Source organism: Gymnodraco acuticeps, unplaced genomic scaffold (genome assembly GCF_902827175.1).
Source record: "Gymnodraco acuticeps unplaced genomic scaffold, fGymAcu1.1, whole genome shotgun sequence".
In the NCBI taxonomy this organism is placed as follows: Eukaryota; Metazoa; Chordata; class Actinopteri; order Perciformes; family Bathydraconidae; genus Gymnodraco; species Gymnodraco acuticeps.
Window position 1 is genome coordinate 3,369,799 of NW_022991154.1, and position 27,435 is coordinate 3,397,233.

Genomic DNA, 27,435 nt, shown 5'->3' on the forward strand with positions numbered 1-27,435 from the left:
TCAGGCAGGACTATAGAAAAAGACCACAATATAAGAGTGGTAACGATTTTCTATTGTTATTATATATTTCAGTCAGACAACTCACGTGTTCCTTTAACATGTTTATTAGAAGCAGCATATAGTTAAGTTTGGCGACTAGGCTCAGGCATCATCACTCCATAGATATACATAGCACGATGAGTGATGATTAAATAACTAACCCCCGAGCCTACAGGTGGAAGCTGGGGTGGAAGCTGGGGTGGTGGTGGGGCAGCAAGCAGCAGCGACGTAGAGGTAGCTGCAGCAATAGCAGCAGCAAGCAATGCATGGAGAGAGATCTGGCAGGTTAAATAGAGCGGTGTATTAAGGAGACTCTGTTTGGTTGGTTGTAGAGTGGCAAGGGGGCGTTATGTATGAATGCAGCATAAGTGCTCGAGTTGACTGCCTGAACTAGCTCGCAGGCTTCGCCTCATTTCAGTCAGACAACTCACGTGTTCCTTTAACATGTTTATTAGAAGCAGCATATAGTTACGTTTGGCGACTAGGCTCGGGCATCATCACTCCATAGATATACATAGCACGATGAGTGATGAATAACTAACCCCCAAAACTGCGTGGAGATTAGATACTATCCCCAAAAACTGCGTAGCCCGAGCCTGACGCTGGTGATGTAAGACTGATAAGTAGAGGGCCTGGCGAGCTGCCATGTGGCCATTCCCCCTAAGCACAGCGGCTTTAAGGGGAATATACTACTTATTGAGACTGCTATGTGTAGGCCTGAGGAATAGCCCAGAGCCGATTCTTCCCCGAGCACAGCGGCTTTGAGAGGAATATACTACCTATATACACTACCTAGTGACTGCTATGTGAAGGCCCGGGAACACCCCGAAAGCCATCCTCCCCCAGCACAGCGGCTTTGAGGGGAATATACTACCTATATATACTACCTAGTGACTGCTATGTGAAGGCTCGGGAACAGCCTGAAAAGCCATCCCCCTTAAGCACCACGGCTTTGAGGGGAATATACTACCTAGAGAGACTGCTATGTGTAGGCCTGGAAGTGACCAGTGCCGACCCCCCCCAGCACCGCGGCTTTGAGGGGAATATACTACCTAGAGAGACTGCTATGTGTAGGCCTGGAAGTGACCAGTGCCGACCTCCCCCCCAGCACCGCGGCTTTGAGGGGAATATACTACCTAGTAGGGGTGTAACGGTTCACAAACATTTCGGTTCGGTACGTACCTCGGTTTTTTGGTCACGGTTCGGTTCGGTACGTTTTCGGTACAGCAGAATTTTTTTTCACAAAACAAAACATATATATATATTTTTTTTGTATTATTATTAAACTGTGAATAATGTATTCACTCAAATAAATACAACATATAATAAAATAAACATTAAGGTGCAGCATTTAGATGAACTGAAATAATCTGTATTTGAACTTTACTGTAGGCTACTAGTACTCACAAAACATAAACTATTAGTTTTGGGTTTTTTATTAAACTGTGAATCTTCACTCAAAAAAATACAAAATAAAATAAAATAAACATTAAGGTGCAGCTTTTCGATGTACTGAAATAATCTGTATTTGAACTGTACTGTACTAGTTCCTAAGCAGCCAGTTTGACATTAGGACTTGCTTGTCATTGTATTTTCATGTTTTTTTAAAGAAAAATGAACTTGTCCACATTGCTTGCCGAAAGGGCAGATCTGCTGGCACTAACAAAGTCTCCTGCTGTGGAGAACACCCTCTCTAGGGACAGAGGTAGCAGATACAGCCAGGTAGCGCTTTGCTAACATGGCAACATAAGGATATTTGGCGTTTGTAATAGCTTTGGCTCGGTCTGATCTTTCTGCGCGTGGTGGAGGCTTACATGCTAGTGGGAGTTGGGTTTGCACTTCAGTCATTTTTCTTTTGGTATCGGTGATATTCACGTTCGGGTGATGCCTTTTCAAGAGTGTGCAAGTTTGGTGTATTGCCAGCCGCGTAACCAATTTTAGTTGAACAATGCCGACAAACAGCTTTGGTTTGGTCCACCTGTCTTTGTCCGTCATCCTTGTACGTAACTGCGAAACCAAAATGTTCCCAAACCGGAGACTTCAATGATGCTGGAGGATTTTCGAGCTCAACTTTATCTGCGTTCGCCATTAATTTTCGACAGTTCCTCAAATTACTGACTACATTTGATCGCATCCCTCTGACCAGCTCTCATAGTATGCCTCTCGTCCAATGAAATGACTTGCTCGCTCTATGACGCGTTGAACCCAATGTGAGCAAATTACTCTGAATGCTGCGACGCAGCACCTGAGATTACTTCCAAAAAGTTGTTCACGTTCTCAATTTTTTACGTTTAACGTTATATTCGTTCGGTACACACCTGTACCGAACCGAAGGGCCCGTACCGAATAATTTCGGTACGGGTACGTGTACCGTTACACCCCTACTACCTAGAGAGACTGCCATGTGTAGGCCTGGAAGTGACCAGTGCCGACCCCCCCCCAGCACCGCGGCTTTGAGGGGAATATACTACCTATCAAGACTGCTGTGTCTAGGTCTTTGAGGCAGCGACAATGAGCTTTCCCCCCCAAGCATGCAGCTATGAGGGGAATATACTATAATGAAATAAATATAATCTAACCCAGCAACCACCTGGTATGCAATAATAGAATTCTACAGATATACATCTTTGAACGTTTACTCATCATCGAGTAATGCAAGAGTTCATGGTTGTTTGTGCTGCAAGGATCTCATTCATGTGAGGCATGATATAGCGCTGGTGGGCAGAAGATGACCGACGGCCCAGGATACTCAGGGTTGAGGTAGGCGGATATAGAGCTGCGGTTGTGGCTGTGCAGATTCTTAAACAGTGGGAATAGCGATCTGGGGGCAGATCGCAGCTTAGGCAGAGATCACGCAGCTTGGAGGAGAACCCTCGTCGTTGGGTTTGCAGCCATCGAATAAACATGGGTGCCGACCCATGTGTCAGAGGGCAATGATGCGAGAAGTTCAGCATGGAAGATAAAGGACAAACAAAACAGTGTTAGTTTTAGCGATGATTATTCGGGGTTCCTTGACTCCGTAAACAGAAATGTCAGACATTGAATGTTTCAAAACTGTGTATATTTGATCTCCAAAGTTAATTCAGTAAGGGAGAGATTATGCTGAGGATTAAAAGGTGAGAGGTCTGTGTATATTCTCCACCTGAGAAACCAATAGAAAGCTGTAACAACTGCCTCTGACGTTTATCAATGTATAGTGAAACCCCTTTGCCTGAACTTATACATTAACCTTTGCACGGGTGCAAAGTTAAGAGGCAGTCTTTATCATTGCGTGGAGGACGTGCCTTCTTAAGGCCCTTGAGGAGCAAATTAATGAACTCTACCGTGGCTTAATACTTAGCACTTGAAGATTGCAGGATTCGAATGAAAATACAATTAATGCATGAACAACTATTATATCTATTGCATAAGTACACAGAGGAGGTTGGGACAGAAGAAGATAAAGTACCAAGCTGAATTGTATGCTTTGAATCATGCTCTTGGTTGGAGGCAGAATATGGGAAATCCTTGAGGGGCTTGACGTGTAGATCCAGAGTCATTTGGTTGAACGAAGGGCATGGCAAGCTGGTGGGGCGAACCACTCATTGTGAAATCCCCCGAACCAGCAGAAGGCGCAGCATCTGTAAGTAACTAGAGAGGATCTGAGGACACCGCAAGGTCATTATAAAAGAATGAACATAACCTTCCACTCGTCGCAGAGGGGCTAAGGACCAAAGATCTGAGCAATAGCCATCTCTAAGATTGCATTCATGCCGAAAAGTCTGCATCTTTACACCAGACGCAAGTGTATTACATCGTTTCATTTGCAGAAGGTTGGGTTTGCGTTCACCCAGGCAACCTCAAACAGACTATGAACTGTAAACTAAAGTCATTGTACGGAGATGCTTTTTCAACAATTGGCGGGACATTAAGCGGATAAAATGCAGATCCCAGCAATTTCTACAGTAGCCTGCATCATGGAGCATTGGCAGGTTATTTTCATACTGCTGTTAATCTGGAGAGTGCATCAGCAAACTCTGCGGCCAGCGCATAGGATTATAAATCAGACAACGTGCATTAAAAACATAACACAAAATGCAATGTTATGCAGTGAGGAGGTTTCACCGATGACAGGTGGCTCTGATGAGATTGTACCACTGCCTTTCTCTGTACACAGGGGACCAGTGAGGTAAGCAGTCACCAGAATGAATGCATGACCCTATAGGTTACTGGATGTTGCACACAGCATAGATAGCAAAACAAGCGATGATGCACAAATAGTTGTTTCCCATGTTTTGATGCGGACTGCGTCACACCAGCAATGAACCTCTCTGGAGTTTACTAGCGAGCGACCCGAGACCACCTCTTTTAGCAGAGCAGAGGTATCGGACTGCTTCCACACCAATCCAACGAACCGCATCAAGGGGTTAACGCTACAGGGACCGATTCAATAGTACTAACCAAGCAGGTGTGAACGTGACCTAAGACTATGGTGCCTTAAGGTTTGGACAGAAAGGCTAGCGCTTGTTCCTTATAAATATAAAACATCTCTTTTAGAGAGACTACCAGTGGGAAACCATAATTGAAGGCAGTAATCAGTATTGAATGTATTACAAGTCTAATATGTAGTATAACGTAGAGCACTTTGAACATTTGGAAAGGCGCTAAATAAATAACATGAATTGTAATTATGGCTGTTCTGATGCGGGACAGCTTGTCTGGTGGCAGTGAAGCTTGCATCAGCACACTATCGAGAATGATACCGATAATTCTAGACGTGTGGAAGGGCTTCCAGTTCCTGTTCTGAAAGAGGTAGGCCTAGCTGTTGAAAAGTTTTATCTGGGAAAGTTAACTAGGAAATGGTTAAAATATGGACACCAAGGGGTGCTTGCAGGTGTTGCAGAGAATCCAGCATACTGCTTCTGATGAGGTGTCAAAGAAACGTAGGCTACTATGGAAACCAAATGCACATTTGATTGTAAAACCTTAAAATATATATGCCACAGAAGGCATATGGGATGTCTGCTTTCCCTGCCATGTCATCTACAGAGCAAAGAAACGGGAAAATCTTTAGTAGTTATTAATACTCTTAACAGAATAATCGTGAGGAACTAACGGTTCAAGAAACGTTGCTAGAATAATTCCTCCTAGCACTAGGCTAGGGGCCTGTCGTGTTTTTAAACGTTTAAATAGCAGCACGTGTAATACTCCTGGCTCCTTCAGTGCAAACTTCAGTCTTGAGTGCAGGTTTCAACAGACATGGGTCCCTGGGAGCCAGCATAACCTGCTAAGACACCTTGATTTAAGCCTGTGATAAGGTCATTTGACGAACATCTGTGATTAGAAAGAGCTTGGAAACGATTTGCAGCATGTGGCCTACTGAGGCACACCCAGCGAGGAGCAGAATATTGCAGGTAGAGCTTAATTCCTGTAAGGAAAAACTCTTCTTTGGTAGGTGATTAAATGTACATGGCCGCTTGGCAGAGAATGATTCAAGGTATTCATAGAAAATACACTGTAGGAGAGATTGAAGTCTAAAATGATGGTCAAAAATGTATCGAGCTTCCCTTCATATTCCCGTGATGGAAATTATTAATTTATTTCCATTTTTAATTTAATTGATTTATAGTAGTATAAATACTTATACACATACAACTTCTGTATAATTGCCTCAAATATGACTTACTGCATGCCAAATATTTCCATAATAAAACATTGCTTATGCAGAATAGTTATATACCTGCCAAGATGCGATTCCTAAGGAATTGCTGCTGCAGGGGGCAGGAAGCTAGAACTCGTGGCTGGATCTGGGACTCCAATTCCCAGAATCCTCGGGAGTGTGACGTCAGTGGCACAAGTGGTTGAACGCGGAAGTAGAAACATTTGTTTACATGCAGGCAGAGGAAATCGAGTTTGTTCACGGGAATATATCGTGCAATTAAAGGCTTCAAGCGCTGATGTTTACTTCGAGAAGGTAGGACAGGGAGGCAGGTACTTTGGGAATGCCGGGGTCAGCTTGCTCTTGCCTTTTTTGGTGTTTAATTACCCGCCGACCGAGAGACTCTTAGCTGACACACAAGAAAGGGGTTGTTACCGGAGCTGGCGTAGAACTCGGGACTTCCTCTGGCCCAAAGGATATTAAAAGCTACTCCAGATGAGTACGGAAGGGACACCTGAATGTGTGTCGTGCGGGAGCTGTGGCTCGTTCCAGCGGCGTCTGAACCATGCTCTGAGCTAGCCTGTGTTTCGAATGAGGCATTTCTTACGGCTTCTTGCGTATGATGATTCGGTTCCAGAATCGGAGATTGCAATAGACATTTGCAAGGACAGCACCGGCAGGCAAGCAGCAGCAACATGAAACACAGCAGCAGCAACATGAAACACAGCAGCAGGAACATGAACGCAGCAATAGCAAGCAGCAGGCAAGCAGCAGCGAGGTAGCTGCAGCAATAGCAGCAGCAAGCAATGCATGGAGAGAGATCTGGCAGGTTAAATAGAGCGGTGTATTAAGGAGACTCTGTTTGGTTGGTTGTAGAGTGGCAAGGGGGCGTTATGTATGAATGCAGCATAAGTGCTCGAGTTGACTGCCTGAACTAGCTCGCAGGCTTCGCCCCATATATTGCCACTGTTTTTTAATACTGACACCTAACTTGCACTAAGGTGTGTCTGCTGCTGTATATATTGCCACTGTTACATTGTTTTGAAACTACTTACACTTTATTTTACATTTCACACTTTTATTTAACTTCAATTTACATGCATACGACACACCTGGAACAGCGTGATGCCGTTATTGTTATGTCTTGACTGTGCAATAAAACAAACAAACTGGCGAAGCTTTATTTATTGTGTCCCACCCCAAATTTGCTGAATAGAAGAATGTGAGAGCAGACAGGCGTCGGTGGTTGAATTTATCTACAATGTTGCAACCTTGTGCAGCAATGGCAGGGGCAGAAACACAAGTCTTACACACATAAACACAAGTCATTTATCATGTCATTTGTTTTAGATAAATAAGGGAAAAACACCAAACAAGGGTTAATGTCCTTTTCCAAAATCAGCCTGAGGGGGTAATATATAATAAATACATAAAGATCAAGTCCATTGTTATAATGGGGTATTTTATTTTTAAATTACCCTTATGAACTCCATCATGTCTGAGGTCGGAAAGTAAACAAACGCCTCATACAGCGGGTGGGCTTTATACCCCCTCCCCCCTGTAGTTCTTCTTCTCTCGGGTTTTTTTTTGTACTCGCCGTGAAGTGGTTTTGCGGCCTGCCAGTTAACCCAGAGAAGAAGAAGACGAAGTGACGTCAGCGTAATCTTGCCTCAGGGAAAGTACTGCGGTGTGAATGCGATTGGCACTAGCCCCCTGGCGGATTCAGTGCCGTGGTACTTTAGTGCCGGCACTAAAGTACGGCAAGTCCTGCGGTGTGAAAGCGGCTTATGAGTCAGGGGAGCTTGGTCCTTTGGTGTGTCCACTGTGTGCAATTACTCCAGCATTTGTCCTCATCACCTGTTGAACTGCCTCTGGAAAAGGAACACAAGTGTTTACTGTCACACTAAGTACCAGCATTGAGTCAACAGACATGAACAGGGTGTTCAAAGAGAAGGAGATATGGGGGGGTGATTGATGGATGGAGGAGATGGAGAGGAACAGAACAGCAAGTGGGTCGAAGAGAAAAAGAACAAGGGATGAGAGAGTCATTTATATAAAGGTTTTATTGCAGGTAGCCATTTCTGATTGCCTCAGCATTATGATATCCAACACTATCTTTTTTATATATTTTGTGATGTCAGCTAAAGCCTGATTTGATGTTTATTTTAACAACAATTTACAAGTGACACTGATTTATCTTGTTTTTTTTAAATGCTGGTACAGCGACCGGTCTTATCTGTTTCAGGATATTAATGCTTTTTGCGATCAAATTAGAAAAAGAGAGAAGAAAGATGTCAAAGAGATACAAGTAAAGAGCCAACGATGGTTTAGTCTGAATTTGGTTAGATTTAGGTTTAGGAGACCTATCATGCTATATTTGAATAATATATTGTAGGGCCATACCTATATAAGGTATATTTATACCTTTTCTTTTCAAAATACCAAACAGATCATGCATTTTAGCCTCATTTTGCTCTGTTTTGCTCTCCTCCACCCTGTCTTTGCATGAGCTGCAGCTGACCACGCCCCCCTGCAAAGGAGGGGACCGAGTTACGAGTGTCATGTTACCATGCTGTTACCATGCCACGGCAACCTCTCATTTCCCTGATTGGTGGAGAGTTGGCCATATACATCCTCCTCACTGACTTCAGACTGTTTTCAAATCTGTATTGGTCTGCATCAGATCCGTTAAAGCCCCGTTTTTAGAGATTTTGGGTATGGAAGAAAAGAGAGAGGGTTGTGTTTTCTGACACTTGGTGAGTTCCCTGACACACCGGGGACACATATTCATGTATAAAAGACGTACAAAGGTGCATTTTGCATGATAGGTCCCCTTTAGATTTGATATCGTTCTGTATAAAGTATATTTTTGGTGAGACTCTCCCACGCTAATGCTCCATATTTCTGTCATTTAGATGTTTGTAAGGTCAGGTTTGTACAGTTTCAAAGTGTTTGAATTTGTGTAATTTAAAACTGATGTGTTTTACTGTCTGTTACAACACAGGTCAGTTGATACCTCTAAAATTGTGCTTGTTGCCATGCCTGCTACTAACGGTTATTTTAATAATCAATCAATTGTATTGAGTCAAACACCCTGACATGCATTTGGGTGTAATCGTCATCACATCAGGGAATTATTCCTGAATAATATCCCCTGTTAGATTGGTTGGTTGGGAATAGGAATAATCTTGTCAAATATAATTAGTTTGAAATTTGATTATAAAATATACTTGACATTTTTGAAGTGACCACGTGCTGTCACTTTACCGAGCTGACTAAACACATCAAGTGGAAAACCTTGACTGTTTGTACCTACTAGCTATAACTCTAAGTAGGTTCGGTGTGGGCGCATTTTTCAGATCAGGACATGCATTCTGTCGGTTGAGACGGGCAGTTGCTGGCTAGTCACTATGGAAACACCATAGTCACTAAATGAAGCTAAAACAGCCTGTTTTGATTGAATCACACTACTGCCAAAACTCCCTACCATACAGAAATGTAGTATCTGTAGCGTTTTTCTGACCCCAAAACCATAAATGTATTTGGACTAAAGCCAATGCTCAGCACTTGAGACTCTGCCATAACCAGTTTGAGTTTTTAATGTAATATCATACCCAAATGTACCTAATACATTTTATTTCTCTTCTGATACTGAGCCCAGGGTCACATAATGTCCTGATCCAATCCGCACTGAGACTTCAGACTGGGCCAAAGTCGAGCTGTGAAAAATAAGGATTGGATGTCTTCATTTTGTTCTGGCTTTTAGGTCAGACTACATCTGTTCTGCTCATTCAGCTGAGGACGAGCTGTGTTTTGGCAGCTAGGCCTCGGTGCTTTAAAATGAAATCTCTTCTGCCTCTACACCTCTCTGCGACAAGCAACACAAGAGAGGACTGATAGCAGACAGAAGTAAGCACAGTTGTTTACACTTGACCTGCCTTTTCAGAGCATGGCGGAAAGAGATAAGCAGACACAGTCAGCTCTTTGCACCTGAGGACAAAGGAACATTCTCAAAAAAAAAAGTAAATAATGTTCCACTGAGTTTGCCCACAGAATACGTGCTCTACCTGAGACTTATATGTGTAGTTTACATTATTGGACTCTGGGACTGGAATAGATCCTTTGAAGCTACATTTTCTGCATATTATTTGATATAAAATGCAAATATTTCTGGGGCAAATCTGCTTTCAGTCTGCATTCAACACTAGTGGAAAACATCTGGATTCTAACATATCCTGTAAAAATTCCCTGGCACAGAAAATGATACACTTACCTTACTGGTTTTCGTTAGATCTTGGTTGCACGATAACGATAGAAATGAAAGAAAAGAGTATCGCCTACACAACTCAAATTTAGTCGAAGGAATCCAATGAAAATAAGATTAAAATTAAGATCACCTTTATTAATCCCCAAGCTGAAATTCTGTTCTTCATGTTGGTGTTTTTATTCAATTATACACATATGCCCAAAATACACAAACACGCACAAATAGAAACTTTAGACATGCACTAATAGAGAGATGGCAGAGCGAATGGGCTGCCAGTGTTCCAGCACCAGGGATCAGTTAGAGGTGTGATGCCTTGCTCAAGGGTACTGTGGGTACTGTGGCAGTGACCACAAGGAGAACTGGCACCTCTCGAGCTACCAGCCCACACTCTGTATTTTAGGTTGGCGACCCAATGGTTCCTAAGCCAAGTCCTGTGAGCTACTGCCGCCCCTAAAATGACAAATGTAAATAAATTGTAAAAACAATGCACAGAAATGGGTGTTTTTGAACTAAATGGCAACATAAGTGATTCAATTGGTATCCTGACAATTATATTTATATTTAATTCTTTGTCTTTCTCTCCCACACAGAGTCAGGCCATGCGTATTGTTCGGACAGTCGGCCAGGCGTTCGAGGTTTGTCATAAACTGAGTCTGCATCACACACAGCCGAACGCAGACGGACAGGAGGACTGTCACAGTGAGAAGAACGGCAACGACTCCTCCATCACAGGTACACAAACACACACAAACACACAGTCTGTATCCCACTCTCACTGGGCTGCATTGTGTTTAAATGTTAAGCACTGCCTCAAAGCCCTCCATCACTTGTTGAAAACCATGAAATGTGTTTGCCTTTAACAAAAGATGAAGCGCTTACGGCTTGTTCTTCTTACACCTTACCCCCTTACATTGACGGCTATTTCTAAAGCCTGACATTATGCATTTCGTTGTGCACAGCAACATTTCCTAACCCCTCTCTTATACAAAACAACTGGTGATTCATGCGCTTTGTGGACATGCTCAATTATTGAAAGACACACGGTGTAGAGAGCTGATGGCAGTGATAAACACCTGGCTTATTATCTGACATCTCATATTTGACATGTCATTGAACTTCTTTCCTAGAGTCACCACAATGATAATCACAGCAATTGTTTTGTTAAATGATGTTATCGTTACAGATACTGTAGAACTGTAAAAAAAAAAAGTTGTATTAAACTGTAGTAAACCTTTTAAGGAATTGAAAAGGGACCTATTATGCTTTTTGGGTTTTCCCTTTCCTGCAATGTGTTAAATAGGTTTTTGTGCATGTAAGTGGTCTGCAAAGGCTAAAATCCCAAAGATCCCTCCAGAGGGAGTTTCTCTCCCACACACTACCCCCCCCCCCCCCCCCCTACCTGAAACACCTCCATTGGACTCCTTTGTTTACTTCTGTCACACAATGCAACACCTGCATTTCTATTGGCTGGCATTCCAACACACTGTACGTGATAAGGGGCAAGACATCTCTAAGCAGTAGACCAATCAAATACAGACGGCCAGCTAACCAATCAGAGCAGACTGGGCTCTGGTTTCAGACAGGGTGAAAAGAGGCAGTATGAGAAAAATAAGGACCGTTTTGAACATTAAAGCATGGAGACATCAGAATCAGAATACCTTTAATAGTCCCATCCATCCATCCATCTTCTCCCGCTTATCCGTGGTCGGGTCGAGGAGGTAGCAGTTCCAGCAGAGAGTCCCAAACTTTCCTTTCCCTGGCGACATCAACCAGCTCTGATTGGGGGATCCCAAGGCGCTCCCAGGTCAGCGAAGAGATATAATCCCTCCACCTGGTCCTAGGTCTACACCTTGGTCTCTTCCCAGCTGGACGTGCCTGGAACACCTCCCTAGGGAGGCGCCCAGGTGGCATTCTAACTAGGTGCCCGAACCACCTCAACTGGCTCCTTTCGACGCGAAGGAGGAGCGGCTCAACTCCGAGTCCCTCCCGGATGAATGGACTTCTCATCTTATCGCTAAGGGAGACACCAGCCACCCTACGGAGAAAACCCATCTCGGCCGCTTGTATCCGCGATATCGTTCTTTCGGTCATGACCCATCCTTCATGACCATAGGTGAGGGTAGGAACGAAAATGGCCCGGTAGACAGAGAGCTTTGCCTTCTGGCTCAGCTCCCTTTTCGTCACAACGGTGCGGTAAAGCGACTGCAGTACCGCTCCCGCTGCTCCGATTCTCCGGTCCATCTCACGCTCCATTGTTCCCTCACTCGAGAACAAGACCCCGAGATACTTGAACTCCTTCACTTGGGGTAAGGACTCATTCCCTACTTGGAGTGGACAGTCCATCGGTTTCCTGCTGAGAACCATGGCCTCAGATTTGGAGGTGCTGATCCTCATTCCAGCCGCTTCACACTCGGTTGCGAACCGATCCAGTGAGTGCTGAAGGTCGCAGACCGATAAAGCCATTAGAACCACATCATCTGCAAAAAGCAGACAGCTTAATGTTACATATGTTAAATGTGACAGTAGAGGCACACAATACAAATATGACGCTGAACATGAGCATTATAGGAGCCACTTTAGGTGATGGTCGTAGGTTTTGTGTTCAGACAGAGAGGAGGTTGGAGTTCCAGAAGGAGTTGGGTTTTCATATTTTGGCAACTGAGTCATGGATTCTAATTTCACATAATCTTCTTTTATTTTGAAAATCCAAAACCACTTTATGTGTCTCCACTTGAAAGTGCCCTATCCTACCTGACTTATATAATATTATTCATCGTTAATAATTGTTAATAACTAGACCTGCTCATGCTAGAACCCCATCTTTTTGTGGCCCCACTTTGAGGCATACTACGAAATTGATTTAAAGTGAGAATGCAAAAGCTAAAGTGTGGACAGAACATTCCCCAGTGCACACACAACTTTACACTTTTCACATATTTCTTCAGATTGTCTCGTAGACGCGCTCCACACACAGTTGTGCTTAATTCCGCCTGCCTTGTGCCCAAGTTGGCCAGCAGGAGAGCGCGGTGCTGGAGTGAATGCTACGGATGAGTCAACTCAAAGAAAGAAGACCACTGGGCTTAGCTGCTATTATCCTCTGCCTCGTGCCTGGACAGGGTGGGCTTCACTGCATCCCAGGGACACGTGGCTCTGTGAGTTCAGCCATTGGAAGATCCCATATTAAGAGCTGTTCCATACCCTCGTTCCAGTCTTTACTGCAGCCAGCGTCAGATACCCTCCCCAACCAGATCTAATAGTGCTATACTAGGATACCTCCAGAGAGGAGCTCTCTTTCACATGCTGATGAGCCTAAAGATCAGCCACTCACTATAACTGTATGTCCACACATAATATAACTGGACCCCACTTTCATACAATCCCAGCCCTACACACACACTTGCTGTCACGGTGTGTTAAGCCACACGAGAGCCGTCAGGCAAAGCCAATGAGCTTTTCTGGAGAACTAATTATCATGAGGAGGGAATTTAAATGTAGGAAATAGAGGAATTAGAGAGATGGAAAATGGAAGAATGCATGAGAAAGAAGAGATGGATAATAAGGGATAAAGGGACTTCAGATCATGGAAGTTGAGACAGAGCAAGGAAAGATGAAATGTTGAAATTAATTGGAGGGAAAAAGATGAGATGGATTGAGCAGGAATGGAAGCGAGCAGAAATGAGAGAGAAAGTGATGTTTTGTTCATAAAGAAAGAATGCCGCAACGCCAATGAGCAATTCGATCTTTTTAACAAACTACTGTAATATATGTGTAAAAATGGCTTACATCACTGAAGCTGATACTCATAATAATGGCAAACTGTGGAACTGTTATACCAGCATTACAGTCAAAATTAATATTGGACATAACGGTGCCATGGGCGTGTGGTTCCATTCAGCCGCTCAGTGATCACTAAGTGCTGAACACTGAATTAAAGCCTATGGGAAGCATGAAGGAGAAGCAATATTGAGAATTTTAATTCAAAAACATTACTGAACAAAAAATGTTTATATGGCCAGTTTATTAACATGCATATGGTTAGATGTTGTTTATACACGTTGCAAAGTCACCAAAAACATGTACCATAGGTTTCATATTAGCATAAAAGTAACTATATAATATTGCAGATATCAGTTATTCTAACATTATAATCTTGACTTTTGTAGCATGTAAGTACACATGTTCTCTTCCTATGTTGGTTGTTTATCTCCACTCGACAAATTATATACCAATCAAAGGTGATGCACCAGAAACAAGAGAATTGACAATATACTGTATGCGACACATAACCTATTAATGAAAGCCTGACGTCAAAAACACTTTATAGCATTCACGATAGCGCCAGAGCCCAAAACATAAGAAAACAAAGCTTGAAATTGTGAAACAAATTGTATTCATAAAAGCTTAAAGTAAGTGTGATACTGCCATGTAGCAAAACAGATCACTCCACAAAGGAACTGGGTCATTATCTTTGGGCTGTTCCATTAAAAACAACTTTAACCTGAGAATACAAGTGAGAAGAAAAGGAAGACAACAGGGGGAAAACATGTCAGCAGCAGAGGACGGGAGGAAGGGCAACGCTGCAAAGCCCTGATAGCCGGGGTAGAAAGGATGGGGAAGAGGAATGCTAATGGTGAAATAGCTACGGGTAGTGCTAGTTTGTCAAGCATGACATTTAAGTGGAGGTGGGAGGAGAGCCCTAATAGCAGGGTGCACAGGAGGAAGAAGGGGGAGTTTAAATGGAAGAAGAGATGGGTGAACACGAACGTGGACATGGGATAGACAGTTGAAGTGAACAGTTGAAGGCCAGGAGCATTGAAGCGGCATTTAGGAGGAAAGACATCAAAGCAAAGAGTGAAGGTGTAGGAAACCAGCGGATACAGACTGTACTGTGAAAACGTGATCAGATCTGGACTGAGTCGACCTCCAATAAAGCTTAGTCAAATGTGCGGCCGAACAAAATAAACAGACATGTCGCAGTTGAAATACTTGACCTAATTTTCTGTTCCTTTTATTATGAGGTGCTACTGGGAGTTATAGTTGAAGAGATGACTCCGAATACAGTCTATGGATTGTATATGAAAATAACAATGACAATCCAACATGGAATAATGTTACATCTAAAACATTACTCCCAGTGTAGATGCTGCATACAGGAGTTGGGCAAATGGACAAACCGTTGTTTAAAAAAATTATTGTTCAAGATTTAACTCCCGTTGGTAAATGGTTGCCTTTACGTTTTTGATGTTTATTGATACAATAATTTGCTAGCTTTAGAGGACTGACCAAACAGTTTTCATGTCATCATACCAGCAAGACTTGTGGCCAAAGGCATATGATGCCAGGTTGTATGTATGTCTGAATTATTGTAAAGTGATATATCAGTGGAGGACATTGCACCTGGAGGATAAACTGATTATATTTACTTCAAAGGTCAAGGCCACCTTCACCTCAAATACATCCCATTCTATTGATACAAATATATCAGGAATGCCTTGAGGAAGTTTTTGAAATCCCTGCAAAATAAACTTGGACTCAAATACTGTTTGAACTGACAGGAATCTGGTGGTTGAAGGTCAGTGTGGCCTTACAAAACACGTTTTTGGCCAAACCTCAAGAATCCCTGGACCAATCATGAGGATTCACACATAACATGATGTAGTGAAGCAAATAAAAGATTAATTCACTCGGCACTTGTTTGTTTTTGCTATCAGTGTGTGTCCCCTAGTGCTTTGATATTGTGTGTTACAGGAACTGTGTCTACTGTTCTGATGACTTAAAATAAAAATAAATAAGTTTTTAACCAGATTGTATGCATATAGACATGTGTTATTTATACCACGAGCGTTTTTCTAATATAATATTTTTTAAATATTGCAAATTACAGTATTGCAATACATCCAGATGTATTTACTTGACACCTCATCATCCTGATTCATTTTGTATCTGAGATATTTGCAGCCAATAGTTACTGAACTAAATTGGGTGCGGAGTATTACTTGCTATTAAATGCTCTTTACTTCAATGTAATATATGATGTTGTCGTATGCACAAATAAACCCATAACAGTTAGCAAATTAAGTCAGTAATTATACCCACTTAGATGCTTTCTTTTTTTGTTACAGATGATTACTTTTTTAATAAAACTTGCTGTGTGAGAGGCAGCCTTGAGTGGTTGTTAGTTACTGCCATCTATTCTCTGTGGAAATATTTTGGCCACTGAAGCGAGCACTCTCCCAGTGGCTCTGAATGCAATCATACATTATTTCTAGTATAGCCAAGTTGCCAGGAAGCAAATGCAATTCTATCTAGTGGGCCGTCAATAACTGTGCTCAACCTAGAAAACGCATCATAACTAACCCCATGGCACCTACATCTCCCCTGTTGTACCATTTACTTTGAATTGAGTGTGGTTATGATATACAACCTCAGGCTCTTTAGTCAGGGGGACCAAGTGTTTCCAACTGTGACAGTCAGTATTACAGTGGTTTGTCTCGTGGATTGCTTGGCAAGGAATATCTAAATAGAAATAGTAAAATATTCAAACTGCTGAAGTAAAAAACACTTCTAAGATTCTGAGAGGGTTTTCAGCATCTATTTAGTGACATCAACATGGGACTGTTACAGCATTAGAAATTATAATTTTCTATGTTTTTATTTGGTACTGTAGATGTCGGATAACTCCATTTGTAGACTGGAGTGTATTGAATAATGTATGGAGTTCAATGTATTGATCTGGTGCAAATGGCATGTTTTACTGAACTGAAGGGGTGTTTCTATGGCCAGAGATAATTCAAAACTCTTATTATAACAAACACGTGTGGAGGGCAGAAGAAGAATAGTAAGAATGCTTAACTGCATTGATTTTGTCTCCGTTTAAAGAAAATGCAGTCTTCTGAAGAAAACAAACACTGTTAAGAATTTAACACGGTTTTCAGGATCTATTTAGTCAAATTGTTTACATGCTTTAATGTTAAAAAGGTCTTTATTTTTTCTCATGCTGCCTGTGCTGCAGCACCTCTTTTCACCCTCTGTCTTAAACCAGAGCCCAGTCTGCTCTGAATCGTTAGCTTGTCCGGCTGTTTTGATTGACATGTGTCCGAAACCTCCCGCCCCTTTGTCTATCATGAACAATGTGTTGAAGCGCTAGCCGATAGAAGTTACACAGTGATGTCATTATGTTACCAAGGTAAATAAAGGAGACCAATGGAGGCGTTTCAGGCAGGGGGGGAGTGTGTGGGAGAGAAACTCCCCCTGGAAGGAACTTTGGGAAAATGTACATGAAAAAAATCTACATAACACTTTAGAGGAAAGGAAAATCATCAACAAGCATAATAGGGCCTCTTTAATGATATCTGCTTCAGGGATAAAAGGACCTGTGTCCGGTCCAATTTATCCCATTAAAAATCTATAATGGTAATGAGTGCTGTTTAAAACTCATAATACAACTCCCAGGTAACAAGAGTGTTGAACAATAACATGTTGTTGAATTAGCATTGTATTAAAGCTTTCAATTGCTCGAGGTGTACCTGTGAACATTTATATTATATATAAAGCCTACAATCTTATTGAATCACATTAGCATGCATAGAGTATTCTGCAATTTCTTGGATAACGTTTCTTACTGTATGTATTCATGTGTGTCTGCCCATGTGTGTGTGGCCATGCTCATGCCTACATGTGTGAATGCAGGCGTGCGTGCTTATCCACCTGTATGTGTGTGTACTTTCCTCGGCCCAGCTCGGGAGATAACGGCCGTGGAGGAGCCGGCAACCGTCGCCGAGGAGACAGATATCGATGCGGAAGAGCCGGCACACGTGCCGTCAGCGGAGGAGTTAAACCCCAATAGAGGGGTGACCGATTTAGACGCCACAGCAAAGACGCCTGACGTTAACCCAGTGGAGACGAAGGTAAATCCTCCAGAGTTGGAACAATATATTTGTGTATCTGTACACAGCTTTTTTCAAACCTCCTAGGGATTTCTCTCCATGTGTGGCAGCAACATGGAACTGCAGTGGCTATTCAGTTACAAAACCAGAAAGCTAAACTTGCTAGTTCAAGAACGTATTTCAGGTCAGTTTAAAAATGTTTTAAGATGTTTTTTAATTTGGCAATTATTTTTGTATATGTTTGACTTCATATCAGTGTCAGCTTTACTGGTCCTTTATTTGAGGATAAAGGGCAACATTTGGTCAAATTTCACATTTAATGGAATATTTAAACTTAGGAATGCACATTCTTGTAAAAGCAAGATGGCATACATTGAGAATGACTATAACTCAAGGTCTGCTAGCTGGTAAATCACAATGGTTGCCACCAGTTTGGAGGCAAGATTGTGAGCGTTGGTTACTGTACCTTTTAAGGAGGCTGTCATTTCTAAACGCCAGAAGCATTCGTCACAATACAGAGTTTTTCTAATACGCAGATTATAAAACACTCAGTCAAAGGGCAACATTGATCGTCTTCCTTCATTAACACTTTATTTTATGTACTAATATCTGACTTTCTTGCATCTTCCAAACATGCTCCATATTGTTTTCAATCCTGCTTTCAACATGTTAACTCCAGTTTGAAGCTCAGCTAAAAACACACATATTTACCTAGACAGGCTTTTGACTAATTTGTATAAACAAGACATACTGTAGTTGTTTAAGGTGATTCACTGCTTTTAAAGAGCTATTTTAATGTTTTATGGCTGACTTTCCTGCAGCCCAGTTGGCAGTCAACTTCACCAAACAAGGGAGAAGAACATAAGAAAGAAAGTGCATTGGTGGCCCAGAGCTTGAGGAAAGAAAGGTCCACAAAGAGAAAGTAAAATATAGTCTGTTCACGTTGAGGCTTGAAAACCTGGGAGGAAATTAAACATCCATCCTGTCGCTCCAGGTCAGGCTGACCCCTGAGTGTAACAAAAGATATCCAAAGTTTACACAAGCTTTCAGATATTCTAGTTTTATTTCTTTAAGGCTGTCTAATTCACAAGATATCCTGGAGTACTGAAACTATCTTTACCGTGATTTGAATAAACGTGCCTGTATTAACCACCAGTAAAATCAAGTTAACACCAAGCCTGTGTAAGTGTTAGAAATAGCCTCCACTACTGGTTTTCTATTTGGAAGCTGTCAGCAGTATGTTGAGCTCCAACGCTAATATGCTAGTCATGCAGTTTACGTGTTTGTGCGTTGTCATAGTGTTATAGATTTTATACTGCTCACTAAAAGTATCTGCTCGTCGTCCTGTCAAAACATGTCACTAGTAGTATTCTATATATAACCAGGGAAATGTTTCAGTCTGGAGGAGCAGCTGTTTGGCTCGGCTTTCATAGCAGCGTAGTAGCTGTTGTTGGGATTTACAGTAGTATTCACGAGTGTAATTGTATTTTTGATTGATGCTACTGTGGGGGGATGAGGGCAGAGAGTGGGCGTAGCATGATGTTTATTACACTACTTTTTGCCTTGATAACTTTGGGCTCTGCATCAAGTTGGCAACATTGGTGTATGATAATACTTTTACTAGTTTGTGTTTTTTCTCCTGGCAACTCCAAGGAAAGATCATGATATTGTTTCAATATTGGGAACATTAACTGATAAACAAAGTGCTTGATGGAATGTCTTAAAGCATTTGGAAACCGCTTTTTACCAGCATATCGGGATGCCAGCACGCAGCACCCAAACATTCCTTCAACTTCTGAAATACACAGTGCAAACCATTTTATACAGCCATGCACCTGTTGTGCGTATTTGCAACAGTAAGCACAGTTTGAGTTTCTCTTAAAGTTCCAATCCCAATGGGGTTTCGACTACTTGGCTGCACTGTGGTGATAACGGCAAATTGTAGGTTTGATTTGGGATATCACTTCCCAGGGATCCCAACACTGTGCACTGATTGTGATTCTTTCTGGCACGTCACCAAAGACACCAACTTCATAACACTGACTATGCCAAGCCATACCCACATTAATCATAGTTTTACCTAATTCTACAGAAGTGAGTTAGATTATGATTATAACATGAAGCGCTCCACAATATTCAGAATGAATCAGTACAAGAATGCTATATTTCATCGTTTTAATAGTAATTCAATTTTCAAGTTTAATGTATAACGTTGAGACTGAACTGAATTATTGGAAATATATCTGGGCTGCCACCGTTGGCAGTTTGTCTAGCCTTTGAGTAAAAGGCTATCATTTATGCATTTAGAAATGGCTGACATGTTCAATTACATACAGTTGCAAGAAAAAGTACGTGAACCCTTTGGAATTACCTGGATTTCTGCATAAGTTGGTCATAAAATGTGTTCTGATCTTCATCTAAGTCACAACAATAGACAAACACAGTCTGCTTAAACTAATACCACACAAACAATTATATGTTTTCATGTTTTTATTGAACACACCATGTAAACATTCACAGTGCAGGGTGGAAAAAGTATGTGAACCCCTAGGCTAAAGACTTCTTCAAGAGCTAATTGGAGTCAGGAGTCAGCCAACCTGGAGTCCAATCAATGAGACGAGATTGGAGGTGTTGGTTAAAGCTGCCCTGCCCTATAAAAAATACACACCAGTTTTGAATTTGCTATTCTTAAGAAGCATTGCCAGATGTGAACCATGCCTCGCACAAAAGAGCTCTCAGAAGACCTACGATTCAGAATTGTTGACTTGCATAAAGCTGGAAAGGGTTACAACAGTATCTCTAAAAGCCTTGATGTTCATCAGTCCACGGTAAGACAAATGGTCTATAAATGGAGAAAGTTCAGCACTGTTGCTACTCTCCCTAGGAGTGGCCGTCCTGTAAAGATGACTGCAAGAGCACAGCGCAGAATGCTCAATGAGGTGAAGAAGAATCCTAGAGTGTCAGCTAGAGACTTAAAGAAATCTCTGGCACATGCTAACATCTCTGTTGACGAATCTACGATACGTAAAACACTGAACAAGAATGGAGTTCATGGGAGGACACCACGGAGGAAGCCACTGCTGTCCAGAAAAAAACATTGCTGCACGTTTGAAGTTTGCAAAAGAGCACCTGGATGTTCCACAGCACTACTGGCAACATATTCTGTGGACAGATGAAACCAAAGTTGAGTTGTTTGGAAGGAACACACAACGCTATGTGTGGAGAATCCAAAGGGTTCACATACTTTTTCTTGCAACTGTAGTTAGTTTGAAACCAGCACAAGTCGCAAAACTACTGCACCAAAGTCCTGCTCTTCCTACAGCAAACATGTTTCTTTCCCAATACATCCTTGTAGATCATTATCTGACATCACACGTTTTTAGCATTTATGGGCTACACTGTAAATTGTATCGAGGTAATATTTATTTCATTTGAATTATTATATTGTGACTTGATTGATATTGATATATAACTAGCATGACACTGAAAGCGCAGACCTCCGCCTATGCCGCCTTCATGTTGGCAGAGGTATTGAAATTCAATAAAAACAGATGCCATGTCAGATGGGTTTACTCCTCAAGGCAGCTGCTTTCTTATCATAATAAGGTAAAACACCCACCACAAATCCTCTCTGCCTACTTTTAAGAGAGAAAACTGCCTGCCAAGTTTCCAATTTTTGGGACAAAGTTGCAGCGTTTTAGCCAAGCAATTATCCCGGGGGGCATATCTGCCAGCATGACCAACAAAATGTCTTGTTCTGTTTCTGCTTTACTCAGCCAGTTACAGAGCAGCCTCATTAAGCTCTCTGCTGGTCAGATGCACACACAAATGTTTGGGTGATTGCGTAGTTACTAAGGCAGTCTCAATTAATGGTAAATATGTAACGGGCAGGCAATAGTGCAGAGTTTTTTATCCCACTTGAGAAATGTTGTCACCTTAGGCCCCAAGCCACTTGAAACCTGTTAATTTTTCACTTGGCAACTCACCAGAGCAAGATTTTGAGCACCATTTTGGGTCCTACTGTAAGTCAGTAACAAAGCCAAATTATTCAGCTGTTTAACAGGCTGTGGTTCCCATTAACGTGAGAGTTATAAAACCTTTCATTGCAGCCCATGATTGAAAGCAACATGGCATGAAATCACTGAAACAACGAGATCTCAGCATTGACCCCTACTCTCAGGTCATTGGAGGAAGTGTGTGTCTAGTTGCTTTCCCACGTACACGATGTATTTTATTTGAGTCTTTTTTAATCTGACACATTAATCACTCTTAACAGTTTGACAGATTGTGCAGGGATAAGTGGGTGGAATAAAATGCGTGTGCCTTTGCGTTAGAACCCATTTGTGTATTTATTACACGAGAGTGTGTGTATTCTACGGAGCAGAGGGATTTGATTCACGACAGGGTTTCCCTGGAAGCTCAGGCAGGGAAAGCAGCCTGCGAGTGTTAAAGTTCATTCTCCTCTTGTCAGCTCCCGTTAAACTGACAAATCCCTCTGCAGCCTGCGTTCAAACGCTCCCGCAGGACTCGCCGAGCGCACATCAATCCTACCTTGGGCTTTATGTCCATGTGGTTGGGTCAGGTCGTTCTGAAGGGGCTGGCCTCCAGGATTAGAGGGAGTGTCAAATTGGAGAGTCGAAAGTCATAATTTTACGCATTTCAAGTGGTTTCTCTTTTTTGTTTTAAGTATAAGGTTTCTTTGTATGTGAATGAAATATGTGTGTGATTGTGTGTGTGTGCGCTCATGTGTCCTTTGAAGTGAGGCAGTACAACAAACGCTTTGATAGAGGTTTAGCCTCTGGCCCACTTTCAGATGCTGTCAGGTGTAAACACTCTGATCCATGAGAGTTCCAGGCAGCGCTCCACTCACAGATCACTCTCTTACTCTTTTATCTCTTGTCCCACCATTGGTGTGATTCAGTTGTTTTGCGAATGAGCGCCACCTAACAAGGAGGAATCAATGAGCTGGCTTACCAGTTTTCTTGAGTCACAAAGCTCATTTTAAAGTCCTAAACACATGTATTTCCTTTTGAGTATGCAGTATTTGTCCTCGCATCACAGCGTCTGGTAAAATGTCATTCAAATGGACGTGCAAGACTGAAAGACCCTTTTTTGTAGTGTGAATCATATCCTAAAATGTATCATGTCAGTACTTTTACAGTGCAGGTTTTTAAGCTCTCAATGAATGGTGGAAGTCTGATGGTCCCTCGCTGTTGAAACCTGACTGTAGGTAGTCATTGCTTTTATCCAGTGAGGCTGTAGTGATCCTGAATGAGGATGACATGAAGACCCTGTGTAGGACGGAGTTGGGCGGTGTAAGAATGAATGAAGTGGAGTTAAACCTGAAAAGGTAGAAATCAAAGCTTTCACTTTTAGTGTGACTTGGAAATAGAAGTGTTGACGCACATGTTGCAGCCATTGATCAAGGAAAAAGGTGACAGGAAGACTCAGATGAAGAATGTTGGCATTGGTGCACATACACTGGAGGCAATTAATTTCCTGGTGAAGCACAAGCATCCTTTGTCCAAGTCATTTGCATATTCATAGATACTAATGAAGGACAGCACAACCAATCTTAGACAGAAAATGGTATTCCAAGCAGATTAATTCCATGTAATTTAAAAACATGTCTGGGGAGGATCTTTTAAATTAGACTCAGTCTGGTCCCAGCCCCTGCAACACACAACACCATACCAGTACGTTAGACACACAGATAACAATGACTTCTCATAACTCACAATACTGACACACAAAAACGTTTTATGCAAAACAGAGACTCATTTTCCCAATAGTCCTCACAAACAAAAAGGCAATATAAATGCATCCTCTCAGCTTTTAACTGAGCTTAAACTCGTCAGTGTGTTTTTGAGAAAGTGTCACTTGTTCCAGTTATATTGATGATAGAGTCAAAGCCACTTCTCTTGATAGCCCTGCAGCCTGATTAAGTGTTTTTTGTTTGTATGTGTTATCTTGTAAAGTTGTTTAAAGATTTGATACAAACTCCAGTAGCCAAAAAACACCCTTTTATTTTACTGAACAGAGCATTTTAACACAGGTCTTCACATTTAACCGTTCGTATGTTTTTCTGTCAACTTCTGCTATCGTATTAACTAAGCAATGGTACTGTATGGCATGTTACACACAGTGACCTTTTGACCCGAGGCAGAGCTGCGTCTGTCCAGGATTCATCCGTTTTTTAACATGTTTGAATCAGCCTGAATGATTTCATTTAGACACAACTCAGTAAGGTGTCATTTGAATGTTTAAAACAAAATGTCTGATTGCCTTATCTTATTTGCATGCATACTCGTTTGTCACTCCCTGTTTTTAAAAGGTTTTCTATAACGGCAGCTGCTAAAATATGTTCATCACTAGGTTTGGTAAGTCAAGTGATAGAGGCATAGTGAGAGAGACAGAAGGGAAAAACACAGACTATGTGTGGAAGTAAAAGTGTGTTACGGTTTTCTTTCAACCAGCCCATGACATACTTGTGTTAATGAAATCATTCAGGCTGATTCAAAGATGTTAAAAAACGGATGAATCCTGGACAGACGCATCCTCATTCAGGATCACTACAGCCTCACTGGATAAAAGCAATGACTACCTACAGTCAGGTTTCAACAGCGAGGGACCATCAGACTTCCACCATTCATTGAGAGCTTAAAAACCTGCATTGTAAAAGTACTGACATGATACATTTTAAGATATGATTCACACTACAAAAAAGGGTCTTTCAGTCTTGCACGTCCATTTGAATGACATTTTACCAGACGCTGTGATGCGAGGACAAATACTGCATACTCAAAAGGAAATACATGTTTTTAGGACTTTAAAATGAGCTTTGTGACTCAAGAAAACTGGTAAGCCAGCTCATTGATCATGCAAATAAGATAAGGCAATCAGACATTTTGTTTTAAACATTCAAATGACACCTTACTGAGTTGTGTCTAATATCAACACCCTGTTCAAACAAATATGGTCTGTGTCCTTCAATAAGGATTTAATTAAAGAGAAAGACTGTGGATAAACAAGCATAAATTCACATCTAAATTACTAGTGTCAAATTCCAATATACATGCAGCTCCTGTAACAGTTAGGATGGGGACATGGAATCTGGGCTCATTCAGCGTACTTGATTTTATTCTGGTTATGTTTCTTCACTCTGGGAAACCATCTGCTTCCGAAAGAGTCAGCAGTATTTCTTTACAAACAAAGACTATATAAAAATGATGAATTATCAATGACTGTATACTCTGTGTAGTCACAGATGCACTCATATATTTATTTATGTGAAGAGCGTTGGAAAAACTCAGTGTGAAATAAGATTCTCTTGGAAAAACGATAAGCTGGGGAAATACATTATGTCAGGATGCTGTAAAGTAACAAAACCCATTTTTTCCAATGGGAATTGCCAAATCAAGTTCAAACAAACAGTATCAATTTGCAAATGGAACGCTTTCCAATTTCTCGTTTAAGATTTATAAATTAAATGACTATTTAAATAATTAGTACTGCTGCTGTTTAACTACCGGTCACCAATGGCACAATTAAGTCTCCACTGAATAGCAGTATATACTGTATATCCATCCATCCATCTTCTCCCGCTTATCCGTGGTCGGGTCGTGGGGGTAGCAGTTCCAGCATAGCACCTCAAACTTTCTTTTCCCTGGCGACATCAACCAGCTCTGACTGGGGGATTCCAAGGCGCTCCCAGGCCAGCGAAGAGATATAATCCCTCCCCATCCCTAGGTCTACCCCTTGGTCTCTTCCCAGCTGGACGTGCCTGGAACAACTCCCTAGGGAGGCGCCCAGGTGGCATCCTAACTAGGTGCCCGAACCACCTCAACTGGCTCCTTTCGACTCGAAGGAGGAGCGGTTCAACTCCGAGTCCCTCCCGGATGACCGAACTTCTCACCTTATCCCTAAGGGAGACACCAGCCACCCTGCGGAGAAAACCCATCTCGGCCGCTTGTATCCGCGATCTCGTTCTTTCTGTCATGACCCATCCTTCATGACCATAGGTGAGGGTAGGAACGAAAATGGCCCGGAAGACAGAGAGCTTTGCCTTCTGGCTCAGCTCCCTTTTCGTCACAACGGCGCGGTAAAGCGACTGCAGTACCGCTCCCGCTGCTCCGATTCTCCGGCCCATCTCACGCTCCATTGCAGCCTGTCCTCCTACAAAAAACGACGATATATGCCGATTGTCCTACAATTTAGGATTTTACAGAGAGGGTTATTTGTTTGCATTCAACGGGAGCACTAGAGGGCGAAAACTTTCAAACGTAATTATAGGATGTATTAAGCGCTTGAACAAACGACATATTTGGTCCTAATAAGGGCCTGAACAATTGGCCCATTTGGTCGTATGAGTTGGAGGACTTGTTGCTCCATTGTTCCCTCACTCGAGAACAAGCCCCCGAGATACATTAACTCCTTCACTTGGGGTAAGGACTATACCGTATATATATATATATATATATATATATATAGGGAAATACAATTTTCCATCACAGCTTTCAGAAATAGTTAATCGGCGGCTTGCTAAGAAGATATCCTGCAAGTCGTATTTACAAATAGAAAAATTAAACAGGTTGTGATATTCCGTATATGGTTGTCAATCAGTGCTAATCAGACCTCTAAATACTACCTTAAACTGAATAATGTGTGACTTCCTGACATTTTAAGCAATTAATGAGGCAACATTCAGTTAAGAATACAAGAATGGCATTTAGAATGAAATTGGTGTGGTGAAAGAAAAACAAGGCAGCTATGATAATAAGGGCACAGACATCCTCAATTTTGTGGTACAGGTACAAGTATTCATTAACAAGCTATGTGTGTCCGGCCTCTGAAAGAAGGAAATGGAAAGGTCACGCAAACACTTACCTGGTGTTTTTGGGATGTGTCAGATTGTTAGCGACTGAATATTTGACTTGGTTTGACAAAAAGGCCAGTTCCCACCGGGGACATCTAATGAGATGCTTTTATATATTTTGTAAGACCTTGTTGATAAACTGCTCTGAGCAAGTAAACCAATATTTGAACTATATACAAATCCACCCCTCATCTTTATAAAAACCCAAACTGAAATTACCTCATAAGGTTAAAAAGAGAGTTGGCCTTAAAGAGTCTCCCTCATTAAAAAAGAGTTGATAAAGAGTTCAGATTTTCCCTTTCTTTACTCCCCAAAAATGTCATATAACATGAATGAATAATGAGGTTCTTATTTGACATCATGTACCTGTTACCTTAAGTTGAAGAACATATTGTGTACAGCCACAAGATGTTTATGTTTTTGCCAGAATTGCTGTTGAATGTAACTACAAATCTAGCTGACTATGCTTTTGTCACATACAACCCACAGTTTCAGACCTACCTGATGTATAGGCTTATCAAAAGTACATTTAAAAATGCACTACCTTGACAAGGAATAACAAATATATCATTATAATCAGTTACTGTAGCTCCTTGGATGTACCCAACTGGTTTGAACGCAGAAAGCCCAGTTAGATAAGCTACATGGAAAATATAAAGTGAAGTCAAAAGCCTTCTTGGTGAAAATAATTTGGGAGAAGAATTGGAATCGCTTGGTTACCAATTGTTGA

At 41.7% G+C, this 27,435-nt stretch overlaps 1 protein-coding gene across 3 annotated transcripts in view; it reads left to right on the plus strand.

The window, feature by feature from the left end:
- LOC117560486 (carboxyl-terminal PDZ ligand of neuronal nitric oxide synthase protein-like) overlaps positions 1-27,435 on the plus strand; it is a 263,608-nt gene that overhangs the window by 154,314 nt on the left and 81,859 nt on the right. Inside the window, exons 1-3 of one of the 3 annotated variants that reach the window (XM_034237339.1) lie at positions 5,781-5,992; positions 10,535-10,676; positions 17,634-17,851. In XM_034237339.1, the coding sequence (XP_034093230.1) occupies positions 10,544-10,676; positions 17,634-17,851 (351 nt within the window). In that variant the 5' untranslated portion in view covers positions 5,781-5,992; positions 10,535-10,543. Of the gene's footprint in view, positions 1-5,780; positions 5,993-10,534; positions 10,677-17,633; positions 17,852-27,435 lie in introns of those variants that run through there. The other 2 variants (XM_034237337.1, XM_034237338.1) reach the window with 2 other exon arrangements.